This window comes from Stigmatopora nigra, chromosome 6 (genome assembly GCF_051989575.1).
Source record: "Stigmatopora nigra isolate UIUO_SnigA chromosome 6, RoL_Snig_1.1, whole genome shotgun sequence".
Taxonomy (NCBI): Eukaryota; Metazoa; Chordata; class Actinopteri; order Syngnathiformes; family Syngnathidae; genus Stigmatopora; species Stigmatopora nigra.
The window spans coordinates 11,354,367-11,375,692 of NC_135513.1; the positions used below are offsets into that span (position 1 = coordinate 11,354,367).

At 40.1% G+C, this 21,326-nt stretch overlaps 2 protein-coding genes across 3 annotated transcripts; both read right to left on the reverse strand.

Annotated features, from left to right (window-relative positions):
* Positions 1-441: 441 nt before the first annotated feature.
* Positions 442-12,453, reverse strand: mgat3b (beta-1,4-mannosyl-glycoprotein 4-beta-N-acetylglucosaminyltransferase b). The gene is made up of 5 exons (XM_077719470.1): positions 11,930-12,453; positions 5,987-6,404; positions 5,052-5,653; positions 4,234-4,516; positions 442-4,100 (listed from the first exon to the last, which is right to left on the reverse strand). Exons 2-5 carry the CDS (start codon positions 6,401-6,403, stop codon positions 3,618-3,620), a joined length of 1,785 nt encoding a protein of 594 aa, XP_077575596.1. The 5' UTR covers position 6,404; positions 11,930-12,453; the 3' UTR covers positions 442-3,617.
* A 3,200-nt stretch (positions 12,454-15,653) lies between these two features.
* On the reverse strand, positions 15,654-21,236 carry tab1 (TGF-beta activated kinase 1/MAP3K7 binding protein 1). 2 transcript variants are annotated; one of them, XM_077719787.1, is made up of 11 exons: positions 21,159-21,236; positions 20,733-20,863; positions 20,497-20,650; positions 20,127-20,222; positions 19,396-19,498; positions 19,007-19,123; positions 18,828-18,939; positions 18,337-18,481; positions 17,966-18,179; positions 17,344-17,497; positions 15,654-16,423 (listed from the first exon to the last, which is right to left on the reverse strand). In XM_077719787.1, the coding sequence occupies exons 1-11, from the start codon at positions 21,216-21,218 to the stop codon at positions 16,201-16,203; spliced, it is 1,509 nt and encodes a 502-aa protein (XP_077575913.1). In that variant the 5' UTR covers positions 21,219-21,236; the 3' UTR covers positions 15,654-16,200. The 2 variants fall into 2 exon arrangements, with proteins under 2 accessions (XP_077575913.1, XP_077575912.1); XM_077719786.1 differs by having other exon boundaries at positions 15,654-16,426.
* Positions 21,237-21,326: the final 90 nt, after the last annotated feature.

Consider the following 21,326-nt stretch of genomic DNA (forward strand, 5'->3'; position numbering starts at 1 on the left):
GGATTTATAAAAAAAATAGTTAATGTTAGGTGAAGTGAATCAGCATTTCACAATACAAGTAATACAATGAGTAAATATTCTTTTGGCTCATCTGTTACTTGGTTAGAGATCAGAATAGGATCACTGTGTGCAGTGCAATATTTATAGTTCCGGCTGCAGCTTGACAACGCTTGGCTGCCTTGCACAAATGCAACCACTAGATAGCAGGATGAGTCCTGTTAGCTGATTAAAACATGCTCGTGGTGCTTATTTATAATGAAAAAAAGATGATTTTTTCCTTTTGATGGAAGCCAAAACACTCTACAGTATTGACAGTAAAACCTCTACATAAAAGTTTGCTTTTTTTCCATTTAAATAGGTTATATAAATAGCCAAATTTTGTACCATACAATTGTCACTAAAACTTTGACACATCATCACAGAAAAGAAAGAAAAAGAGCATTGTGGAAATGTTTAAATTTATTATATATCATTGCCATAGAGCTTCATTTGTTGTTGGTGGTTAGCATACATCCAGTCATGTGACTAAACACATGATTTGAATTCATTCCCAAATGCTTGATGATCTTAACATTTTTTTTTTACCCACCACCAAAAACTCAGTTTAAAAAAAAAGATCTATTTTTCCTCTTTTACCCCCCATGCTTCTCTTATTTTTTGGGTTGAGGGGGATGGGCTGGGGGGTCTTCTCCCCCCCCCCCAATGAGTCTTGGAACACCAAGCCACTGGACCACACACACACAAACACATGCACACACTCCTTCAAAATCAACGAGACGAAAAAGATCTAAAAAAATAAAACTATGGGAGTTTATACAATCAGTGCAGGGACGGAGTGGCTCAAAATTCTGTTCACACATCTTTTTTTTTCTTTATTTCTTTTCTTTTTTTGAACCGCAGGCCTTCAACATAAAGCTGTCATTATTTGGATATTTTCATCAGACACCAACAAACAAAAGCTCCTCTCACACTAGCTCTTTTAAAAAAAAAGCAAGCCATCAGAACTTATCACACTAAAAAACTGAATACGATTCAGCCGATATGACCTCAAAAAGGTGGAATTCCTGTGAAATGAGCTGTTAACTGTGACCAAAAAGAAGCTGTAAATTAGTGTGAAAGGGGCTGATATTTTGTGTCAATGCTACCACACTTTGGCTTCAACACATTTTTTTTACTTCACACAAAAATGATGGAAAAATGCCACGTTTTTACAAAAATTAGGCAAAAAACATAAAAAAAACAACCCTGTTAAAAACCAAATAGTTATCATGAATTGTGTTACACAAAGACAACACATTAATAAGGTGCATTCATACTGTTAAACACTTCAGGAAATAAAAAACAACAACAAAAGCACTCATAATAGTGATGACCAATCCCAGGTAGAGACATAGTCATAAATAACCCCCCAAAAAAACCCAGATCACAACAAAAGCCTCAGTGATTGGTTATACCAACTACTTTGTGGCCTTGGAGGAGGTAAAATTCGATCCTAACAGTAGGCTGAGATGCACACGCACAAAAACACACATGCGACGTCTCAAAAAAGATATTAAATATCAAGCTGCCAAAATTTAAATACAAACACACATACATACGCACAGTCTTTTTCCTGTTAAGGGAAACATGTTATCATAACAAGACAGAAAAAAGTGCAGACAAAAAAAAAGAAAATACATGATTGTGTGGAATTTGCTCCAACAACAATTCCACCTGGTAAAAATATGATTATGTTTTTAAAAAAAGTGGACTGGAAGGATTGAGGGAATGAAAATTGCAGGCATATACAAATGTGCACAGACACGCAAACAATTTCAATCACGCTTTGTTAGTCTTGGTTTGGCCTGATATTTATTTTGGATGTGATTTCTTAGACTATCACTAGATTATGGGACACTATTTTTTAATTGTTTGATAATAGACTTGTCTAAAGAAAAAGAATTAAAGTAGTTTTTGCTTTAGATTTCTTAAGAAGTGCTTTTTAAAGCATGCCTTTAGCATTGTTTTATAATGGTCATAATTGGGGGAAATTATTGATATAGTTTGGGCAAAACAAATTGATCATTCGTGCTCAACACTTTGGCAATCAAACGGAGAGATCAATAAATACACTCTAACTCTCGCAACAGAGGGGATGGCTCATGCAACTGGTCTAGAAATTCACATAACTGACAAAAAACATATTTTTTTTTATATCTGCCTATGGAATTTGACTTCCTGGATGCATTAATGCTTTTATTTCAGTTGACATGCATACTAAAGTATTGATTACAGATATTGAGTATCTGATTGTCTAAAATCTGTTATTTTAAAATGTCAGACAACTGCTATTTTGCTGAATACTATATAGATTATGCCAATTGTTTAGAATTGTTGAACATGATTGTTTCCAGTGGGATACATTTGATCAAAACTTCGCCTTGTGCTGTAACTAACTCATTTAACGGTAAGACTTTCCAAAATGAGATAAAAAAAACTATGAGTGGTTGAGTGGAAGGACCAATTGATTTTGACGTTTACGCAACATTTGTGCTCCATTAGCATCACTTGATTCTCGCAACCCCATTTCCACTTTAAGTGTATCATCGATTTCTTGCTGGTCATCCACAAAAAACAAAAAAATCAGAAACATTCTAGAAAGAATGTATTGCAAACCTTCTACACCAGCTCCCCCATAATTATTTCCAAAATAAAATAAATAATGTGTTTAAAAAACTTCATGTAATGTTAATTATCGAATGTAAATAGGATTAAAACATTTAAATTTAGGTAAATGAAACGTTTGACCATTTAAGCATTTGAATTCATAATCAATCATAATATCAAGTAAAAAATATATGGGCAATGAATTACATTTAATTTCTAAATTCAGGTAGATGGAAGATTCTACTTGATTTTCAAGAATAAATTACTATTATTATACCTTTTTCCTACGCTTGCCCTCCAAGTAATATCTGATTTTACTGCGTTTTGTCATTCAGTGTGTATTGTGTCTTCATTTTTCTTCATTTGGCACCGTGACTAACACAATTTGAACTTGCGTGACTAACATAGCTGTAAGGAACTGTGGCCTTTCTTGAACCAAACACACACAAGCACGCATACACACACACAAAACTGCCCACTCATCTTCCCGTTACATTCTTTTTGTTTCCAAGGAGACAAGAGTCTACCCAACCGCACATGCACACACCTGCAATTGTGATGAAGAAGGGTGGGGGAGGAGGGCTGTTTTTTTTTTTTTTTGTTCAACAAAATGACTTTAAAACCTCCCTTTAACCCTCAAGCCAACACATTCAAGACTCCGACTGATTAGTACACCCAGACTCACAATTTACAGATGGAAACGACAAAATTACGGCAAAACTCGTATTGCTACAAACAAACCAGGTCGTTCATCTATCCGTCTCACACACACACATAGGAAAAGGTGCACGTGGAATGGGTGTGTGCCAGTGTCATCATTCAGTAAGTGAAGGAAATCTCGAAAAATGAACTTAAATCCAACGCCATACACAACCAGAAGAAGTGCGGCGTTGATAGGTCGCGGCAGGAAATGAGTGCTTGCGTAAATCCAGTGGTTGCATCCAGTTTGTACGACGTTACCAGCGATTGTCTCAACGCTGTCCGGTGTATGGGTTTTCCAGGAGGTAGTGGTATCGTGGGTAGTGGTCCAGCATGTACTTAGGGGCGTACATAATCTCCTTGGGGTCCACAGGTGGGTACTCCTGCAGCGAGCCGTCGAACCAGCCGCCGGTTCGGATCAGCTGTCGAATGTAACCCAAGTCGCGTTTGTCTTCGTAGTCGCCCCAACGTGGGAAATCGCCATTCTGGGCCGACACTAGCTTATAGAGGATGCCCTCGGGTGAGAAGCACCAGGAGCAGTGCCAACCGGCGAAGTGGAAAGGGCTACCCAACGACCACTGTACCAGGATGTGACCCGTGTCGTTTTCGTACTTGCGGAAGCCCGGCATGGTGTAGTATTCGCGGCGCCGAAGCTTGATGCCGTCGCCGTCGTAGACGGCTCGCAGCATCCCTGTCGTGCAGCCCGATACCACCTCCAGGGAGCCAAGTTGCTTCCAGAAGAAGCCATACAGGGACTGCTCAAAAACAGAGTTGATATTTAATCCAAGGTAAAAACTTTCTAATGTTAAAAAAACAACAACAGGGAGTTTGGATTTGCATCGTTTTGGACATGGGTCCGATTGCTAAACCAAAATCAAAGACACTCACCCTGCGCATGTGAATGGCGAAAGGTTCCGTCCAGCCATCGAAGAGTTTGAGGAAGAGAAGGCCCTCGTGGGCCGGAATCTCATCCGCGTCATTGATGACAAAGACGTCGTCAGGCCGGCCGCCTTCTATCCGTGACAAACCATCGCGTGTCAGGAAGGTGCGAAGGTAGTCGTCAGCTATCCAGCCATCCTGTCGGCCACCGTCGGGGAAATGATCCAGGAAAACGTACAGAATCTTGTGACGCACGTAGTCGTAAGTACCGTTCAGGAGAAGATGCAAAAAACTGCAAAAAAAAAATGTAGAAACGTTTCAATTTGTAGTCAGACGTACTTCAAAGCCTACTTTAATAATATTGAAATGACTTGATGACTATTTTGTGTAAAACTTAAGTTGAAAAGAGCAATAAAATGAGTGGGCGATAATGCAATACTGTGAACAAATCTACCCCTAAATAGCTCCAATTTTCAGAGTATTTTGGTTAAATATATATTAACAAATTAAGACTACACATCTAAATCATTCATTTCATTAAGATTAACAGCATTTTGAATGGTTTTGTTTAGGTTGTTCTAAATTGATAGATCAATTTTGTTACACCCTTAATCAATACATCGAATAGCCAAACCCCCCCCCCCCCTAATTGTGTTATTATATAAGTCAGACCGAGTAACTATATGAAGTCCTCTCCTGTCACTAAAATTGTTTTTAAGGCTTTTTTCGAACCTAATTTTCTGTTTCTGTACTCCTAAGCTTTTTCCCATTTCTTGCAGTTCTCATTCTATTAAATTTCGTAAATTACTTGTCAGTGAGGTGGTCACCTGAGAGGTCTTTTTTCTCCGTAGGCTGTGAAGTTGGATTCACAAACAAGGAAAAGGTCTACAGCTTGCGCCAGCTCGTGAAAGCGTACGTGAAGGAGGTCAAACTCGTGATTGACATTAATGGCGTTGATGACACGGCGAGGGGTCTCTCTGGGAGTTAGCCGCTCCTTGGTGGGCAGGTTGGAGTGGTACACCATGGTGGGCACTCCGCAGTAGGGTCCATGCCAGCCAGGCCGGCACACGCATTTCACAAGCCGCTTGCCACCCCGAGTTAACCTGGTCTTGGTTGAGGCTTGCTGATGGACCTCAAGAGGTTTTCGCTGACCGGCGTTGCGACCGTTTTCCTTGGCAACGCCCACTTTTCCTGCAGTCTCCTTGGGGCTCGCCACTTCAGTGCCCCGCCGAAAGCACAGCGCACCAGCTCGCGTCCGAGCAAAGAACGACGTCTTGTCATCCCGCAGTTGGAAAGTGCGAGTGTGTAAATCGCCCATGGATTCCAAAGTGTCCAAAGATGGTTTGACTTTGAGAAACGGTGCCGGGTGGGCTGGGTCTTGTGGCGCATGAGTGTGCACAGGTGGGTGAGGGTGATTTTCCTGCTGTGACTGGAAGGGGGAAAGAAAAAAAAACATGATAGTTTTACTTCTGTTCTAATCTATATATTTCTTAATAATCTATAAATGGACAATTTGTGGAGGATTTTATGCACGGGCGTCCAATTTGGTCCTCAATGGTCATAGTGATTGCAAGTTTTTATTCCCACTTGAAGAAGATGATACAAATTCACCAATCTGGTGTCTTAAAAGTGTAATTAGTTGATTGCCGTCAGGTTCTGCTGGTTTTAGAAGAAAATGCTGGATCAGTTGGAACAAAAACCTGCACCCACAGTGTGGAATAGTCTGGACACCCATAATGGATTGATCTTTACTGTATATTACCTGAACATTCACCCTGGCGTTGTCATCTGGTTTCTCCCAAGGGTGAGGAGGCGCCGGCACCTCCACGGCCCTCATCTCCAGTGCCCCGTTGGCCACGCTAGACCCGGCCGCCACCTCATTCTGGTCTGTCACCCTCCCCACCGAAGCACCATCTCTGGCTTTGGTTTCCGACGGGCAGAGGACAGGCAGTTTGGGCGCTTCCTCGGGGTAAGCTGGGCTGAGCTGCGTACCCGTTTCAGTTCTCTTCTCTTGCCAGAAGAATCCAGTGACCATAATGATGGACTTGAGGTTGGGGTATGGTGCAGACAACTCACGCAGTAGGGACACATAATGGAGGGCCTTGTAGTAGTGCAGGAAGGAGATGACACACAGTCCCACCGTGCACAGCAAGAACACCCTGTGGCGCCGCATTCTCATCCTGCAAAAAAAAAGAAGAAAACAGCTCAGAACAAGCATATATATTAACATTAATGTATATCTAATAGCTTGTTATGACAAGGTGTTTCATACATCATTATATAGAATATTTGGAATATACAGTGCAATACAATGTAAATCTCCACACATTTTTCTATTTAAAATAAAACGTGAAAATCGTGGACATACTTTACAAAGCTCCAAAATATGTATTCATTTAAAAAATATGTACTCATATTTAAAATATTGGAAAAGGGTTTTTTGTTATTGTTTTTTTTCACAATTCATGACACTCACACCAGGTCACCATTTTCCCAACCGTCTATGCAAGTCTGTTTTCCATTTGCAAATGTTTGAGAAACTTTAAACTGTAAACTTCCCCTTTCTTTCTTCCTTTTTTCTTCTTCTTTGCAATCTTATTCTTCACAGATATCTTTTGATAAAAGAACAAAAACATTCTGACCTTATACCAAATATCTAATACCAAATTGTGTAAACTTTTGCATTTTTGGGATACTCATCTCAGCCTTCAACCAATCACTAAGCAGCATTTTGTCCTAGAGTGACATATTGGCCAATCATATTTTATTGCTTTTATTTATCTTCTGCATTTCCCTCTTTTTCCTTCCTCCATTTGTGAGTTCACGGGTCAGCGGCAGGCTAAAGGAAAACATGCAGAGAAAAGCCTGCGTGCTAAGTGACTCTTAAATAATGCACATGTGTTGAGTATGAGTGTGTGTGTGTTTGTTCTTCCATCTTGATGGAGTTTAAACAGAGAAAATCAAAGACAAGGTGCAGGTCACCCCCATTTAATCATATTTAAATCAAAGAGACCCCATTGCAACCAAAGAAATACATGTCTGGCTTCAATATTCCAAATAATAATAATAAAAATGTTGTTGCACTTTTTTGAATGTGTGTTTTGGCATCATCATCTTCATTTCCTGCTTGCGTGAGTGTGTGTGTGTGTCTGTTCAAAGCAGAAGCAAGCCGAACGACAGCTCTATCTTGTCCGTTCTTTTTCCTTCTGTCAACATCGACTTTCTTTTTGTGTTCCTCTATAACTTCACTTTACCACACTAACAAATATGCAAGTGTAATTACACAACGTGTCAGTGAACACACCACTGAGCTTCCCTCCCCCACTCTCTCTAATAAAATGCTGCATTATATTGCTGAAACAGAGAAGCCTGCAGAGAGTGTCCCCTGACAAAAGCGCTCTTCTTCTTCCTCCATTCATGAACAACCCTGCCAACCAATAGGGGGCCTTCAGTTACATGAATAAAGACAGAGCAGGGTCTAGGGCATCCTGGCATCACCTTAAGTCTCCAATAAGACACTGTTTTACTGGCAGTGCCTTAATCGTTTGGTAGGCTTGCCATATTGCTTCATCTAGGTAGGGTATCAATTAAGGGTGGTCTTCAGGATTCAGGGGCTCTGGGTTAGTGGTCTCCTGGATGTTGCCACCATAGGATAGGGTTCTTCCGCTTCCCTGGGTCTAGTGGGCTGGAGGAGTCTCGCTATGGCAGTGGTTGGGGGTCCGAATGGGTGGGCGTCAGTGGTTTTCTCCTTTAGGTTTGTTGGTGGTGACAAAGATGGTCTGGGGGACCCCCTTGGGTCATGGGAGGCTGGAGCTGCAGATAGTGGGATTCTTAAATCTTAGTAATTAGATTTTCACACTCGACATTTAACCTAGACACCACTAGGGGGCGTATTGTCAAACGGAATCTGTGGATTGCTTTAATTTAATGACTAAGAAAATACAGGAAAACAACAACTTTCACTCTTGGGACTTCATTTGTATTCACACAGCCATTCACTCCACATTCACACAGTTTGTATGTCTGTGTTCTACTGTAGCGCAGTACACAACAGTGCCTGCGCACAGACAGACAGCCCTGCATAACACATGGACTATTGTCCGTCATGTGTTTCGAAATTACTCTACCATGGAGACTTCCACTTTTGCCAACAAAAAGACCAAGAAAGGTCATTTTTTCAACAAACTGGATAAGCTGCACTGATGGAATACCATGTCTGTTTCCTGTGTTGACATGTTTGGGGAGTTGGGTGTGTGCATTTCTGTGTGTATTGTGTGTTCGCGCGCTAGAACAAGACGGCTGTTGATTCCGGTACAGTGGCCCTCATTGTTTGTGTGTGTGTGTGTACATTCGTGTGTGTTTGGAAGGTCAAACCAAACCCAGCAACTCAACACTGAAAATGTGTTTTTGAGTGGATTCGAAATGGTGACAGACTTCTATTTACTTTATTTCCAATCAATTTCATCCATCCATTTATCAATCCATCCATGAATTCATGACCAAACCAGTCAAAAACTGCAATCTTCAGGGAGCATCTAAAAGCACTAAAGGAAATGTGCTCCAAATTTCCGTAAATAAATAAAGTAAATAGTATTAGAGAGGCTATTGGGGCCAAAGCATAGTTACCCCCTTGCTGGTGGGCAATGGTAATCGGTAGGGTCACTGGAAAATGGCTCCAAAAGAATTGGAGTGGAAGAAGAAGGCTTTTTTAATGTCTTTTTTTTTTGTTGAAGGCTCAATGACCATGATAGAATGACACACAAGCCTTTCCCATATGCCGGAAAGTGAGGTGAAGTATTTATTGATAGTAATCTCCAAGAAGAATTGCGGCGCTGGGTCCAAATTCCTGGAATGTTTGGGATACAACAGAACCAGACTTGCGGGGTCTTTCCATGTGTTCCCGCATAATTGAAAAATGTCCAGCACATGCTTCTCATTTAGGAAGAATCTTTGTCAAAGCATTTCTGGGCCAAAAATCATAAGTAGTGGTGTGCATGTTTGACTTACAACGTGGGTTGGAGGTGTCCTTACACTCGTGCTTGGACACTGTTTCAAAGGATTCAAAAGAAATGCTCAATCTAACATGTGAAAATGACGTGAGAACATGAGTGACATTTAAAAAGAGCAACAAGAAAGTAGAATTATGTCAATGAATGATGGTGGAATATAAACAGCAAGAAAATGAACATTGAAATCAGCCGGACTTTTCTATTTTTTTTTCTCATAATTAGGCAAATAAACCTCTGCAAACTGCAGGTAGATGCAAATGAATGTTGGACAGGTTCCATTTATGTCACAATATATTTGAATGTTATTATTGTCATGAGAATACTTAGAGCTTTTATTATCAGGAGAGTGAATGATGTCCTGCTTGATGCTATGCATCATTAAATAGAGTAAGGAGAAAAAAGAAAGCAAACCTTAAATATAGACAAATGGGACTACCAGACCTTTCCCGTACGGTGTGTCCTTACTCTTAAATAGTTGAGACACAACTTGACTGGCAGCAAGTACATAAAGAATGGATTTGGATTTCTTGGTAAGACACGGAGCGCAGCAAAATGCCTCACATTGTAACCCTGGCATTTTTTTGGCTGAGTGGAAAACGACATTGTGAGAAAATGAGTATTTTCGGGGGGCAGCCGAGAAGAGCGAGGAGGACACGGCGGCAATATTGTCAAGGAGAAAGCTTTTCTATTTTGGCTCTGGTGGGCGGTTAAACTGGGGCGAGCTGTCTGACAGCACCGAGTGAGGGGTGGGAGTAAAAGGGTGGCTAGTGGCTGGTGTGAGGCAGAGTTGAAGGGGGGGTGGAAGGCCTTATTTAGAAAACTGGAGCTTGGGGAAAGGGTTGGGGTGGGGTGAATGAGGGGGGTAAGGAAGGAAGGTGCTGGGTTGAATGTTCCAAGGGACAATCTGTGGAAGGAAAGGTTGTAATTGTATTTATTTATTTTGCGAAGGTAAACATCTTTCCAAACAGAAGCATCGTGCCGATTATAACGCAGATACTTTAAACATTTTTTGCACTACTTTGAGTTTAAAAATAAAATAACATCAGAACTTAAAGTTTCAAGTCAACCTATTTCACTTGAATTTTCAAGTTTTGATGGAAAACTTACCAAGTCATTGCAGAGTTAGTTAGTGAGTTTAAGTAAACTGGACACTAGGGTTAAGATGATGGTTATACTAATTATAAGCAGGATTTGAAGATGGTTTTGGGGACAGAATTCCTACATAACTTCTCCAATGCAAATTTTACAACCAATTTCCAAGGCTTGCAAATGAAGCGAACCTCCTATCTCTCTTCCGGGACCTGAGCGTCTCAGGCGAGTGTCTAATTAAATCAGTCAATTATGTGGCTCGTTGCTTGTGGCAATAATACGTCCATTTAAAACAAATCTTATCAGGGCGGGTGCGACGACGACGACCCTACGTGAGCTACTCTTCTTGGCTCCCATGAGATCTTGCTCTTGACACCCAGCAACGTAACGATAAGGCCAACTTTAACTTGTTTGGAAGCTCCAGCAAAGGGTGAGTGGGAGGTCAAAATAACAGGAAGTACATGTATAACACACACATTCACAAAAATGTAAGCAGGCGCATCTGTGAATGTGTGAAGGTAAAATATGCACAAACACTGGTTGGTAAACTGCACAAAAACAAAAAAAACATTAAGAAATTTGGTATTTGATTCTCTCTAGGAAAACTGTAAGCACAGCCCACATCCTGGTGTGTGTAGATGCCAAATCAGAGGAGGAACACAGCTTAATTGCCACAGCAATAGTGGAATAAAGCAGGAGCAGGATGGGATTTGCAAAAAGTATTGTCAGAATACCAGAATTGGGAGTACGGGCAAAAAACACCTCGATACTGGTATTGAAAGAGGAATATGGTGTTTTTTGGGAGCCACTGTATTGTGCTCTACTTGGCTACTAAAAGCTAAATGATTGCCAATTACAACCAGTGAGGGAAAATTTGCTTTTCATAAGATAATTTACACTTGAGTTCTATTTAAAGGGAAGCATTTGAAACTGTTACTCTTTATTTAGCGAATTAGGTATGTCTGTCGTTGAGGTGTTATGCCAAACTTTTTGGTGGGGCGGTATACATTTAAATGGCATTTAATTTATTTCTAGGGGAAAACAAGGATTGACGAGGTGTTAACAGTTATACTAGATTCATAATGCTGGTGAAAAACTTGACTTGATCCATATATACGTACTACTATTCAGTGGGGTTGACTAACTTTCAGTTTTTTTTTAAACAGCACAAAGAATCAAAGACAACTGTAAAATGAGAGCCATCTAAAGGAGAATGATGAAAGCGATCATTGAATTGACAAACAACCTGGTTGTGATTCATCCCAATTCTATAGTGTGACTTATAAAACAATTTAATTGCATTACCTTTTATAAATGTTTGGGTTCACATTTAAAATTCTGCATTGTTTTTCAGTGTATATGGATTTTTTTAAGGGATAGGAGGGTTCTAGAGCATGAACTACAATCATTCACCTCAATCAACAATCTTAACTGAGCCACTGCCGTTTTAGAAATAATATTACAATACCTCAAACAGACATCACTATATAGGGGAATCAAGCAGGACGGTAAGAGAAGGCCATCTGTCCTCCTTGTTATGATCAACTTCATCCAGCATCAAACGTGCACGCGCACACACAAACACACGGTGCACTATCTCCTCTTACCCATCTGTGCTTGTGTCAGATGTCTTTCATGGGTCCACTGCGGATGAGAGCCCGACTGGTCGTCCGACTCTTGCCCGCCCAAGGCGCCGCATCCCCGGCTAGGAAGAACCAGGCTTCGGCCGGGCTAAAACACTGAAGATCCGGGGCTCGGATGAGCTCCAAATCGATGGCGGCGTTGACTATAATCCTTTATATCCTACTTCGTAAGGATGGAGGGATGTGGAAGGATGAGGCGGTTCGTTGTGATGGTTGGTGGCTGGGGTGGGGGGAGCCTTCGCGGGGGTGTCGACCGCCGATGTCCTCTGTCCTCTTGGCCCGATTTGGGTGCGTGTTTACCGGCCTCTGCAATCCTTTCCTCGGTCCTTCTTCCTCGCCCAACGTTCAAAAACAAGAAAAATGGTTCTCGTCTTCTTCTTTTTAGCACCGATTGACCATCTTGCCCGCAGGTTGGAAGGAAGGCGAATGAAGGCAGCCAAACGAGAAGAGAGCTCCGCCTTCTCCCGTCACGCCGCCGCGGACAAGGGGCGGAGGGGCTGGATTGAGGTGGGGGTGGAATGAGGGGCAACCACGGGAGTGGTGGGGGGCAGAAATATGAGAGGGGCTTGCAGATATAAAGGAGGAGGAGGAGGTTTGGCAATGAACGTGTATGTTTTTGATTTTTTTCTCCCCCTGTGATAAAAGGGAACACCCTTTCTATTATACCACAAATACGGATTGTATAGCCCATGCATTCATACATCAGGATTCCAACACACATGGGAACATGAGTAGCCCAGAGCTATTTTTAACATTTTTTTTTACCTCCAATTTGGGAGGTCGGGGGGTTACTTGGTGGGATGTAAGAGCCAAGAGGCACCAAAGTAGGTGGACTTCAGATTTATATTCTGTATAGTCCAAACAGAATTGCTATTTTGCCAAAAGACTATTTCATTCAAAACAACCAAAACCTGGATTATTGGATATGGCAAAGACTGAACAAGATCCCAGACGAATACGAAGACAAAAAAACATTCATTAATTCATTCTCTTACAAGCATCACATGGGGTGCTGGAGCCTATCCCACCTGTCATCTGAAATCAGTTGGGATAGGCTCCAGTACACTTTGTTTTTGTAAATAGTGTACCATGTAGTATAGGAAGAATTGAACTTTTTTTGCCCGCAATGAGCAGTTCACAAGTTGTCAACAACTGCTCCAGTTGGATGAAATCAAACCGTCTTGGCAATATTGCACAATTTTCTATCATATGTTTCTAAACAAAGTTATTCACATGCGGTAAATACTAAAAAAAAGTTACCTTTTTTTGTACACCAGCCTTGTTTTTGAATAAACAAAATGTTATCCCGACTTGCTGTTGTTTTCTAAGTGACTCTCATCACATGCATTGTTCAAAGAAGAAGAGTGTATGTGGATGATTTGAGAAGAAAAAGCGTCTTGTTTGCACTCTTGAACACACCCACTTGAAAGCTTGTAAAAAGTGAACTTGAAATGTACAGATAACACACCTGAACAGTTAAGTACAAAAGTCATACTTGCTAGTCATTGACCAGGATCGCAAAATCCTGGAAATATAATATGCTTAGAGGGCAAAAATATGGAAAGAGATGGTAATTTTAATAAATAATGGAGTGAAAAGTAATAAAAGTTGGGCTTGTCTAAGCTTGCTGAGTGAGCATAAATGTTCTCTGATATTTTTTTTACCTAATGGGGTTAAAACAGGCACCAATTTTGAAGCATGCTATAACATTGCTGAGTCTAATTGTGGGTCGATTAATGACATTGTTGCCTTTCACATTGCATGTTGCGAATTGATACATTTTAGGGACTATATTTCTGGGAGAAAATAAAGGTAACGACAGGTGTTTGGGCTGTCATGGCATTTTTTTTAAAATGTAATAATATTATACCGTTAATATTATACCCTTTGTGTTATGATGGTTAATATTAAACTGCCTATCATAAAAGTTCCACTCAGGATAAGTATTTGTAATTTGTCGGCAATTGAACAAGCTCTCAGGGACTGGTTTAATATACCTGAAAAAGGACGATATGAGACTAAAAAGCAGCTGTGCGAAAGTTATAATTTTCTTAGTCGTCAAGCAAAAAACTAAATATGGAGCAAACCAAAATTAAAGGTCTTAAATTAAAGGCAAAACACAATTACTTAATCTTGTAAGCAGGAGGACCAACTAAATGCCATAACTGAGACTTGACCCTCTCTCCACAAATCCCACCAGAGTTTTTCAAAATCTTGTCAATTTCCCCCATTCAACAGCAATTACACTAATTAAAACCACTTTTTAAGAATTGGGTTACAGCATGAGTGGAAAAAACTCCAACTAATTACAGCTAAATGGCACAATTAACAAGTGTGGCGTTTGAGTCCAACAATAACCACAGATGCTGATTAAAGGCTTCTGTGATATTATTATTATTAAAGGTCATTTCTGGTGGCTTCTTTGTTTTTTGTTTTTAAATCAGTTTTAATGATTGTCGGTCAAAATGGTGTCAAGTTACAACATTTCTTCCAACATCACAATACATACATATGTTGAATAATTCCCACTTGAATGTTACTGAATCCAGTTGAAAACAAAAGAAAAACCTGGAAGAATTTCCAGCCTGTACAGTAAGTATTCTCTTATCCTAATTCTCTGCATTTCCCTCTTTTCTATTTCCCGTCTTCACCAATGGAAAACAGGAAGGACCAAGCCTACAATAAGAACAGTGGGCACTTGTACCCAATTTGTCATATGACCCTTGGAACCATTATCAATACTTTAAAAATACTTTGGGTAAATCTGTTAATATGCCAAAATCTTCCTAAAAGCCTACTTTTTATGGACAAAACTGACACTAAGTCTGCTCTTGCGGTCCAGCCATGTGACAGCAGCATACTAGGATACTTTTGTGGGTCTATGAATGATAGACTTGACTAACAAATTTCATGTGAAAGTAGCTCTAAGGGCACAATTTTGGAAATAAGAGTGATTTTTTTCCAGCCTTTTTGATTTTTGCCACAATAGCAAAAACTCAGATGGTACAGAATGTATCATATTTTTGCTTAGTATAGTGTAACCATAATTTTGTAGAAAATGGACATTCACGAGTCCACACAGAAAATAATTCTAAAAATTAAATTAAAAAACAGTACATTGCGAGCCAATATGATAATAATAAAAAACTCTTTAGACTGACCACCAACAATATCATACATTCAGATAAAGATGGTATATACGATACATAGTATATACCATATATATGTACAAGATATAGAGTACAAAAGTAGTTTTCAACTGATATAATGCAATGAATCTGTAGCCAAATTCAAAACATTTTAAGAAAACTCATCACACATTCAATACATATCACATATATACAATATCTTTGATTTTTAATAATTACCCAAAGATTCTTGATTGACCAAAGCATTTTTTTAACTGAATATCAGTGCCAATGAAGACTGCAAGCTACCACATTGTCAGCCTGGTCATAACAGGGGGGTCGTGTTAATATAATTCTTTGTCTTGCCACTCAATTAGTTGTTGTTGCTCTTGTGGACACTGATGTCCTACCTATTCGTCATTTGCAAACCGATTGTCTTGAAACTTGATCGTTACGTAGCATCGGTCAATATCTATCAATCCATGGAACTCGATTAGATTTTTTTTCCAATGATAGCTCCCACAACCCTTGCCAGAATAAGTGCAGTGGACAATCATTGAATAAATATACGTATGATAGCAGATTAATTGTAACCTTATTGTTGCTGTAGTTTACAAGCTAGTCAATGACAGCAGTCTGCAGCCTGTAGTAGCACACCAATGCTTGTTTTTAAAATGTTCTAGTTAAATGTCAACATTCCATACCAACAACATATTGATGAATTAAAAATTCATTTCTACCATGATGTCAATATTAATGCCTTCGGTTGAGTCTTGTCTTTTTTTATAGAGTAAAACAAAAGTGCGCATCATTTTCTATGCATAGTCAGATTTATAAAACAACTCCTTACGACGACGGTGCACCAAATGAAATGACGAGTTCATCATTTACGAAACCAGAAGAAACGAGCAAGTCTTTGAAGCTTTTAGATTCTGGACAGAAGAAATGGCACAAACTATTGTCCTCATTTCTAATAGAATCCAAACACTGTATCAAAATCCCATGCAGCAGGTATTTAAAAAAAAAACTGCTCGAGCTTTTCCATCGTTGTGTCCAGATGTCTCACATTCATCGTAAAAATTAAAAAAAATGCCCTACACGACATTATCATTGTGATCCAATGTCGCATGGAGGCATTTGTCCGTCGCTGTGGTCATTGGCCCACAAGCGGTAAAATTGTGTGAAGTCTACGTAAGGCGGCACGCGTCCCGTCTCATCCGGTTGCGCCGCCTGGCTACCACATTGACGGAAAAGGCTGCCATCTCCTGAGCTGGAGCTAGAGCTCTGGGTCTGTGTGATGGTGGACTGCAGTGTGGCTGTGGGGCTCTGGCTTCTGGCATGAAAGGTGAGAGCAGAGTCAGGAGTTCAATTGCAACGAGAGGGAGTAATAGAAGATGAGGGATTAATGGTGAAAGGAGGAGTAATGATGGGTATGTGAATTGGATAACATATTTTTCTTTTTTGGAGTATAGCAAGGTTAATGGAATCTAGGGATTAATATTCCTGCTTTATTTTTTTTGTGGCTACATATGAAAATCAGGGTCATTTATAAACACACAATGGAAGTAAGATTTACATTTTTGAGATTTAAGTGGTTTTAAGATTGATGGGGGATAGTAAATTGTTAAAGTTATTATTCAAGCGAAAAACACAGTTTACCATAATCTCTCCTATTTGGGCTTCTAGAGACGGAAGCATTTTTCTTTCCAGGAAAAAAAATGCCTCAAGGATACTTTAAGAATTGCACTTTATAATGTAAAAAGGCAGTAGTTCATTTTTACTAATAAAAAAGCACTTTTTCTGATATCGCTTAAAACATTTCACAATAGCTGGATTTTGAAATGCTGCAGGAGTTCTACAATACTCTACGTCTAGTGCTTAAGCAAAAAGACAAGGGGGAAAACTTGTGTATAAAAATAAACACAGCAGTGGAGGATCACCAGGAAGCAAAAGAAGGGCTGACCCATAACGAATAAAAAAAAAGGGAGGTGGGGGTGATACTATCAAAATCAGCAGCGGGGGAGGGAGCGAACACAGGAAGTCAGGCAAAAATGATGTGGAGCCAATATAAACACAGACAATGGAGGCAATAATAGCAGGAAAAGACAGCTGTACCTCCACTTGCCAGGTTTATGCTTTCTCTCAACAACATTTAAAACTCATTTTTTAGAACCCAAGATCCACTGTTCAAAATGTGAAGGTACCATTTTTAAGAGTAGGGAGTGAAAAGAAAAGTAGACAGAATCTTACCCAGGAGTGGGTGTGCCTTCTTCGAGAGTGGAAGCCGTGTTGGTCCCATTGGTCAGAGAGCCCTGTGAAGGCATCACTAGCGACAGAGTAACGCTGGTTTTACTGGTGCTCTGACTGTTAGAATAGGGCACTGATACAGGGTATATGCGGCCACCTAGCAAAGCAACACAGGAGTAAATACATGGTGATGAATTGTTCTTAGAATAAAACACACAAAAGCATTGGCATGGAAAATGAATGGCATCAAGTTGAGTTTCCAACAGATGGGCTCTCAAAGTAGTGAAACATCGACATGAATTGTTTGTTGTAAGCAGGGATGAGAATAAATCTCAAACAAAGCCTCGGTAATTTTGTTTTAGGCAAGGCAAATATTGCACTAAGTCAAGTCAGAATATAAAAAAACTGAATATTAATCTTAACACTAATTAATAGCACCATGTTAACATAGCCATTGGCTTCTCAATTAAGAAAACGACAATTTTCTTACTTTTAGGTGTTTTTAGGTGTGTTTTTTGTTTTGTTTTTTTGGGGCAAACCTAATTTTCTTCATTTTCCCCAAGGAGTATGCTGGATATGATATGATATTTTGACATTTTTTGAGTTTTCCCAAAAATCAACCCACCTTGTGTGGGTGTGAGGACACCATCCGCCAGCGGGTAATTGAGTGTGCGGATAAGCAGGGTCATGTCCTCATGCCGGGAGCAGAAGGTGGCCCTCTGGCGCCCCGATGTGTAGACGTCGTGGTGCAGCCTCTTGACGCGGTCCACCACCGACTGCGCTGCCGTCTCCAGGCTCGTCTGCTGCGCCAGTTCTGCTGCCACCATGGCAACAATTTCCTGCAATGGCACAGAAAAGGCCATGATGATATATGCTGGATTAATTTCTTGTGTTATTCTCATCAATCTTTGAGATTGCTACATGAAATGCGCTTCAGGGGAAGAAAAAGTCATTATTTTAAATTGCCTAAATTTACTAAAGCATACTCCCAGCTACCTTATTGACATGTTCAGGCCCGTGTGCACATTCCAAGGCGTCGATGAGTCCTTCTGACATGAGCAGCAGAAAGCCTGTAACGGTATTCAGAGACTGGCTGCCGTAGATCTCCGGCTCGGAAATGATGGGCCTGGTTTTGGCTACGCTGAAAACACAAAAATCACACACAAGGCATTAATATTGTTGTCACGTTGTGTGCATTCTTTTATTTGTGCTTTCACCAATGTGGAATTTTTAATTTTTGTTTAACACGACATTCCATAATTGGAAGGGGAAGGAGCTGTACATAATACAATAGTACAAGTAAGAAATATATTTTTTAGTTGGAAAAGCAGGGTTTTGGGTAAAACATTGAATTGTAATGGACGATTTATGCTGAAATATCCATTAAAATCAATAAACTGATGAAATTCCATGCACAGATGAAAAGGAAGCCTTTTTTATCATTATAATTGCACATTTATAAATGCATGTACGTATTTTTTTTCTACCTGAGCAGGTCAATATCATTATAGTTGATTTTGACGCGGTAGTCTCCAAGTCTCCTAGTGCTACGCTGCCCAGCAATGTGGCCTGCAAGCTTGACACGGGCAGGATCCAATCCTGTAAAAACGGCAGACAGGAAAATAGTAAGATGGAACTGGAACAGAAACTATAGGTCTGAAGTTACCTAGCGTGGCAAGTCTCTGAAGCTCATCATCGTTATCGGTGCTGTGAGGTTTGCCCAACTGGAAGAATTGGTTTTGGCCATCGGTGGTAGTTTTGCACAGCAGAGCCCGGTTAGTCCCTATGAAATACTGATTTAGTTAGTTAACATAAAATGACAACAGAATTTAAAACATGATTATGAAAGGCTGGAAGTTTGAGTAAGAATATGTCTGTTTGTTTTATTTTCAGTTTATGGCATGTGTAGGCAACTGCATTTTGTACTGACAATGAGGTGCAGCTAAAGAGACCTAATTGAAAAACTGTTGCAAATAGGACATCTGCTGGTGAAGTACAGTGCCAGCAGCCGGGAAAGTATGTGTTTTTTTGAATGAACATATTTTAATTTCATACCGACGTTAGCAATGTAGAGGTTGTTGTTGAGAATGAGCGCCACAATTGCCATGGCTCCTCCTGACAATTCTTGCTCCAACTCTTTAAGACGCTCCTGCACCTTCTGTCAGGCCGTAGGGGCAGAAGGAAAGTAAAGGAAAATAAATCAGGACAAAAAAACTTAGCTTAGGTTATTTGATAAGAGTGATGGGCCCTGTCAAACTGAACATAGCCTTGAGGAACACAATTTTAGTTATGGCTGTCACAGCAGTTTTCAACAAAATGATCTGGTGCAGAAGGTAAAATAGATCCAGGAATGAAAGCACTAATGCTAACTTGTAAGCCAATGCGACTTGTACTGTCACCAAATGCAATAATGAGCGCATAGGAGTGCAATAAAATTCTCTCTGGTAGAGAATCCAATTATATACAGCAAACAAGATGGAGAATGACTGTAATGTATCTAAAGAGAATAAAACAGAACACAACTCTAACTCCCCAGAAGCAAAATGGTATTTGAGGGACCTCTTATATCTAAGATTAGTAATAGAAACTGTAACTACCTATATGTGAAAGTAAATCACTATATCAGACAAATAGAAATGGAATTAGATTTGCTCTGCAAATTATTCAAATTTAACTATGGTAAACATCATCAATAAATGTGGGATGAATATCAAGTTATGCAATTGTGTCTATATCACCAAGCCGAGTGTGTGTTTGTGTGTGTGTGTGTGTGTGTGTACACCTGCCTCGCTATGGGGTAGCATGTAGCTGGACAAGTTAGCTTTCTCTGCCAATGCATGATCAATGGTGTGCAGGTAACTCTTCTCCACTGCTTCAAAAGCCTGCACAAACACCATATTGGGAAAAAAAACACATTACATATCTTATGCACCGGCATGGATAGGGGCCCCTGAATGTATTTGTTGCTATTTTGGACTTTTAAATACGCACTACGTGTGTAAATATGTGCGACGTTGCATTGTATGATTTATCATCACTTAATAAGGGAGCACTTGCCTGAGATTGACAGGTAAGTGTTTTGGTTGGCAGGAGTACAAAATAGCACTTAAGCGGAAGTACATTTCTTAACTGTTACCTGTTCTATATCGCACTTACCTGCGTCAGGACCCTCCGGATGTCGGAGTCTGAATGATCAGCGCTCAGCTGACCCAGCAGGAGTTCGGCTGTGAGAAATTGGGAGGCAAAACTGGCCACTCTGCTACCATCATAACCATTGAAGACACCATACAGGGAACAACCATCTTCACTCCTGGAAAGAAAATCGTTTGGGTTGAGATACAAGATAGTTGACTTCATATACTGTTGCCAGAATAAAATGCAGGTACTCTTACCTGAAACGCAGGTGTGTATCTTCATTAGGGTGGCTCTGCGTGCTTTTGCCATCTGTGCCATACATGCAGTTGGGTGCAGTTCCAACGCCGCAGAGTTGGCACAGAGGGAGGTCGTCCGTCCAACTCTGATGCTACAAAAAAATGTCAGCCTCAAATTAAGAGCTATTTCATACATTATTACCATTACAACTAGTCCTTAAAATGTTTAAATTAGGCGATCGTCTTGAAATTTAACTAATTTATTGGCCACATAAAAGTCAGGCTGGAGCTAGCTCAGGCTAAGATTACAAAACTAGATCAAAACCCAAGACATGAGCAAAACATTAAGTAACACCGAACAATCATGGTAAGGAAAGCATATAACAAAATAAAATCGATATTGATTTTGAGTTTTGTAAGGGGAAAAAGGTTGAAGTTTACACTTACACTCTGCATCAAATGCCTGAGCTGGGCTGCCATATTGAAAGTGGGCAGGACAAGTTGCATTTAGTGACTTCTCGCAATCGAATGTTTCAATATTGTCCTCGGCAACATGAATTAATTATATTGGGTAGATAGTAACACGTATTGTTTATAACTGATAACACGTTTTCT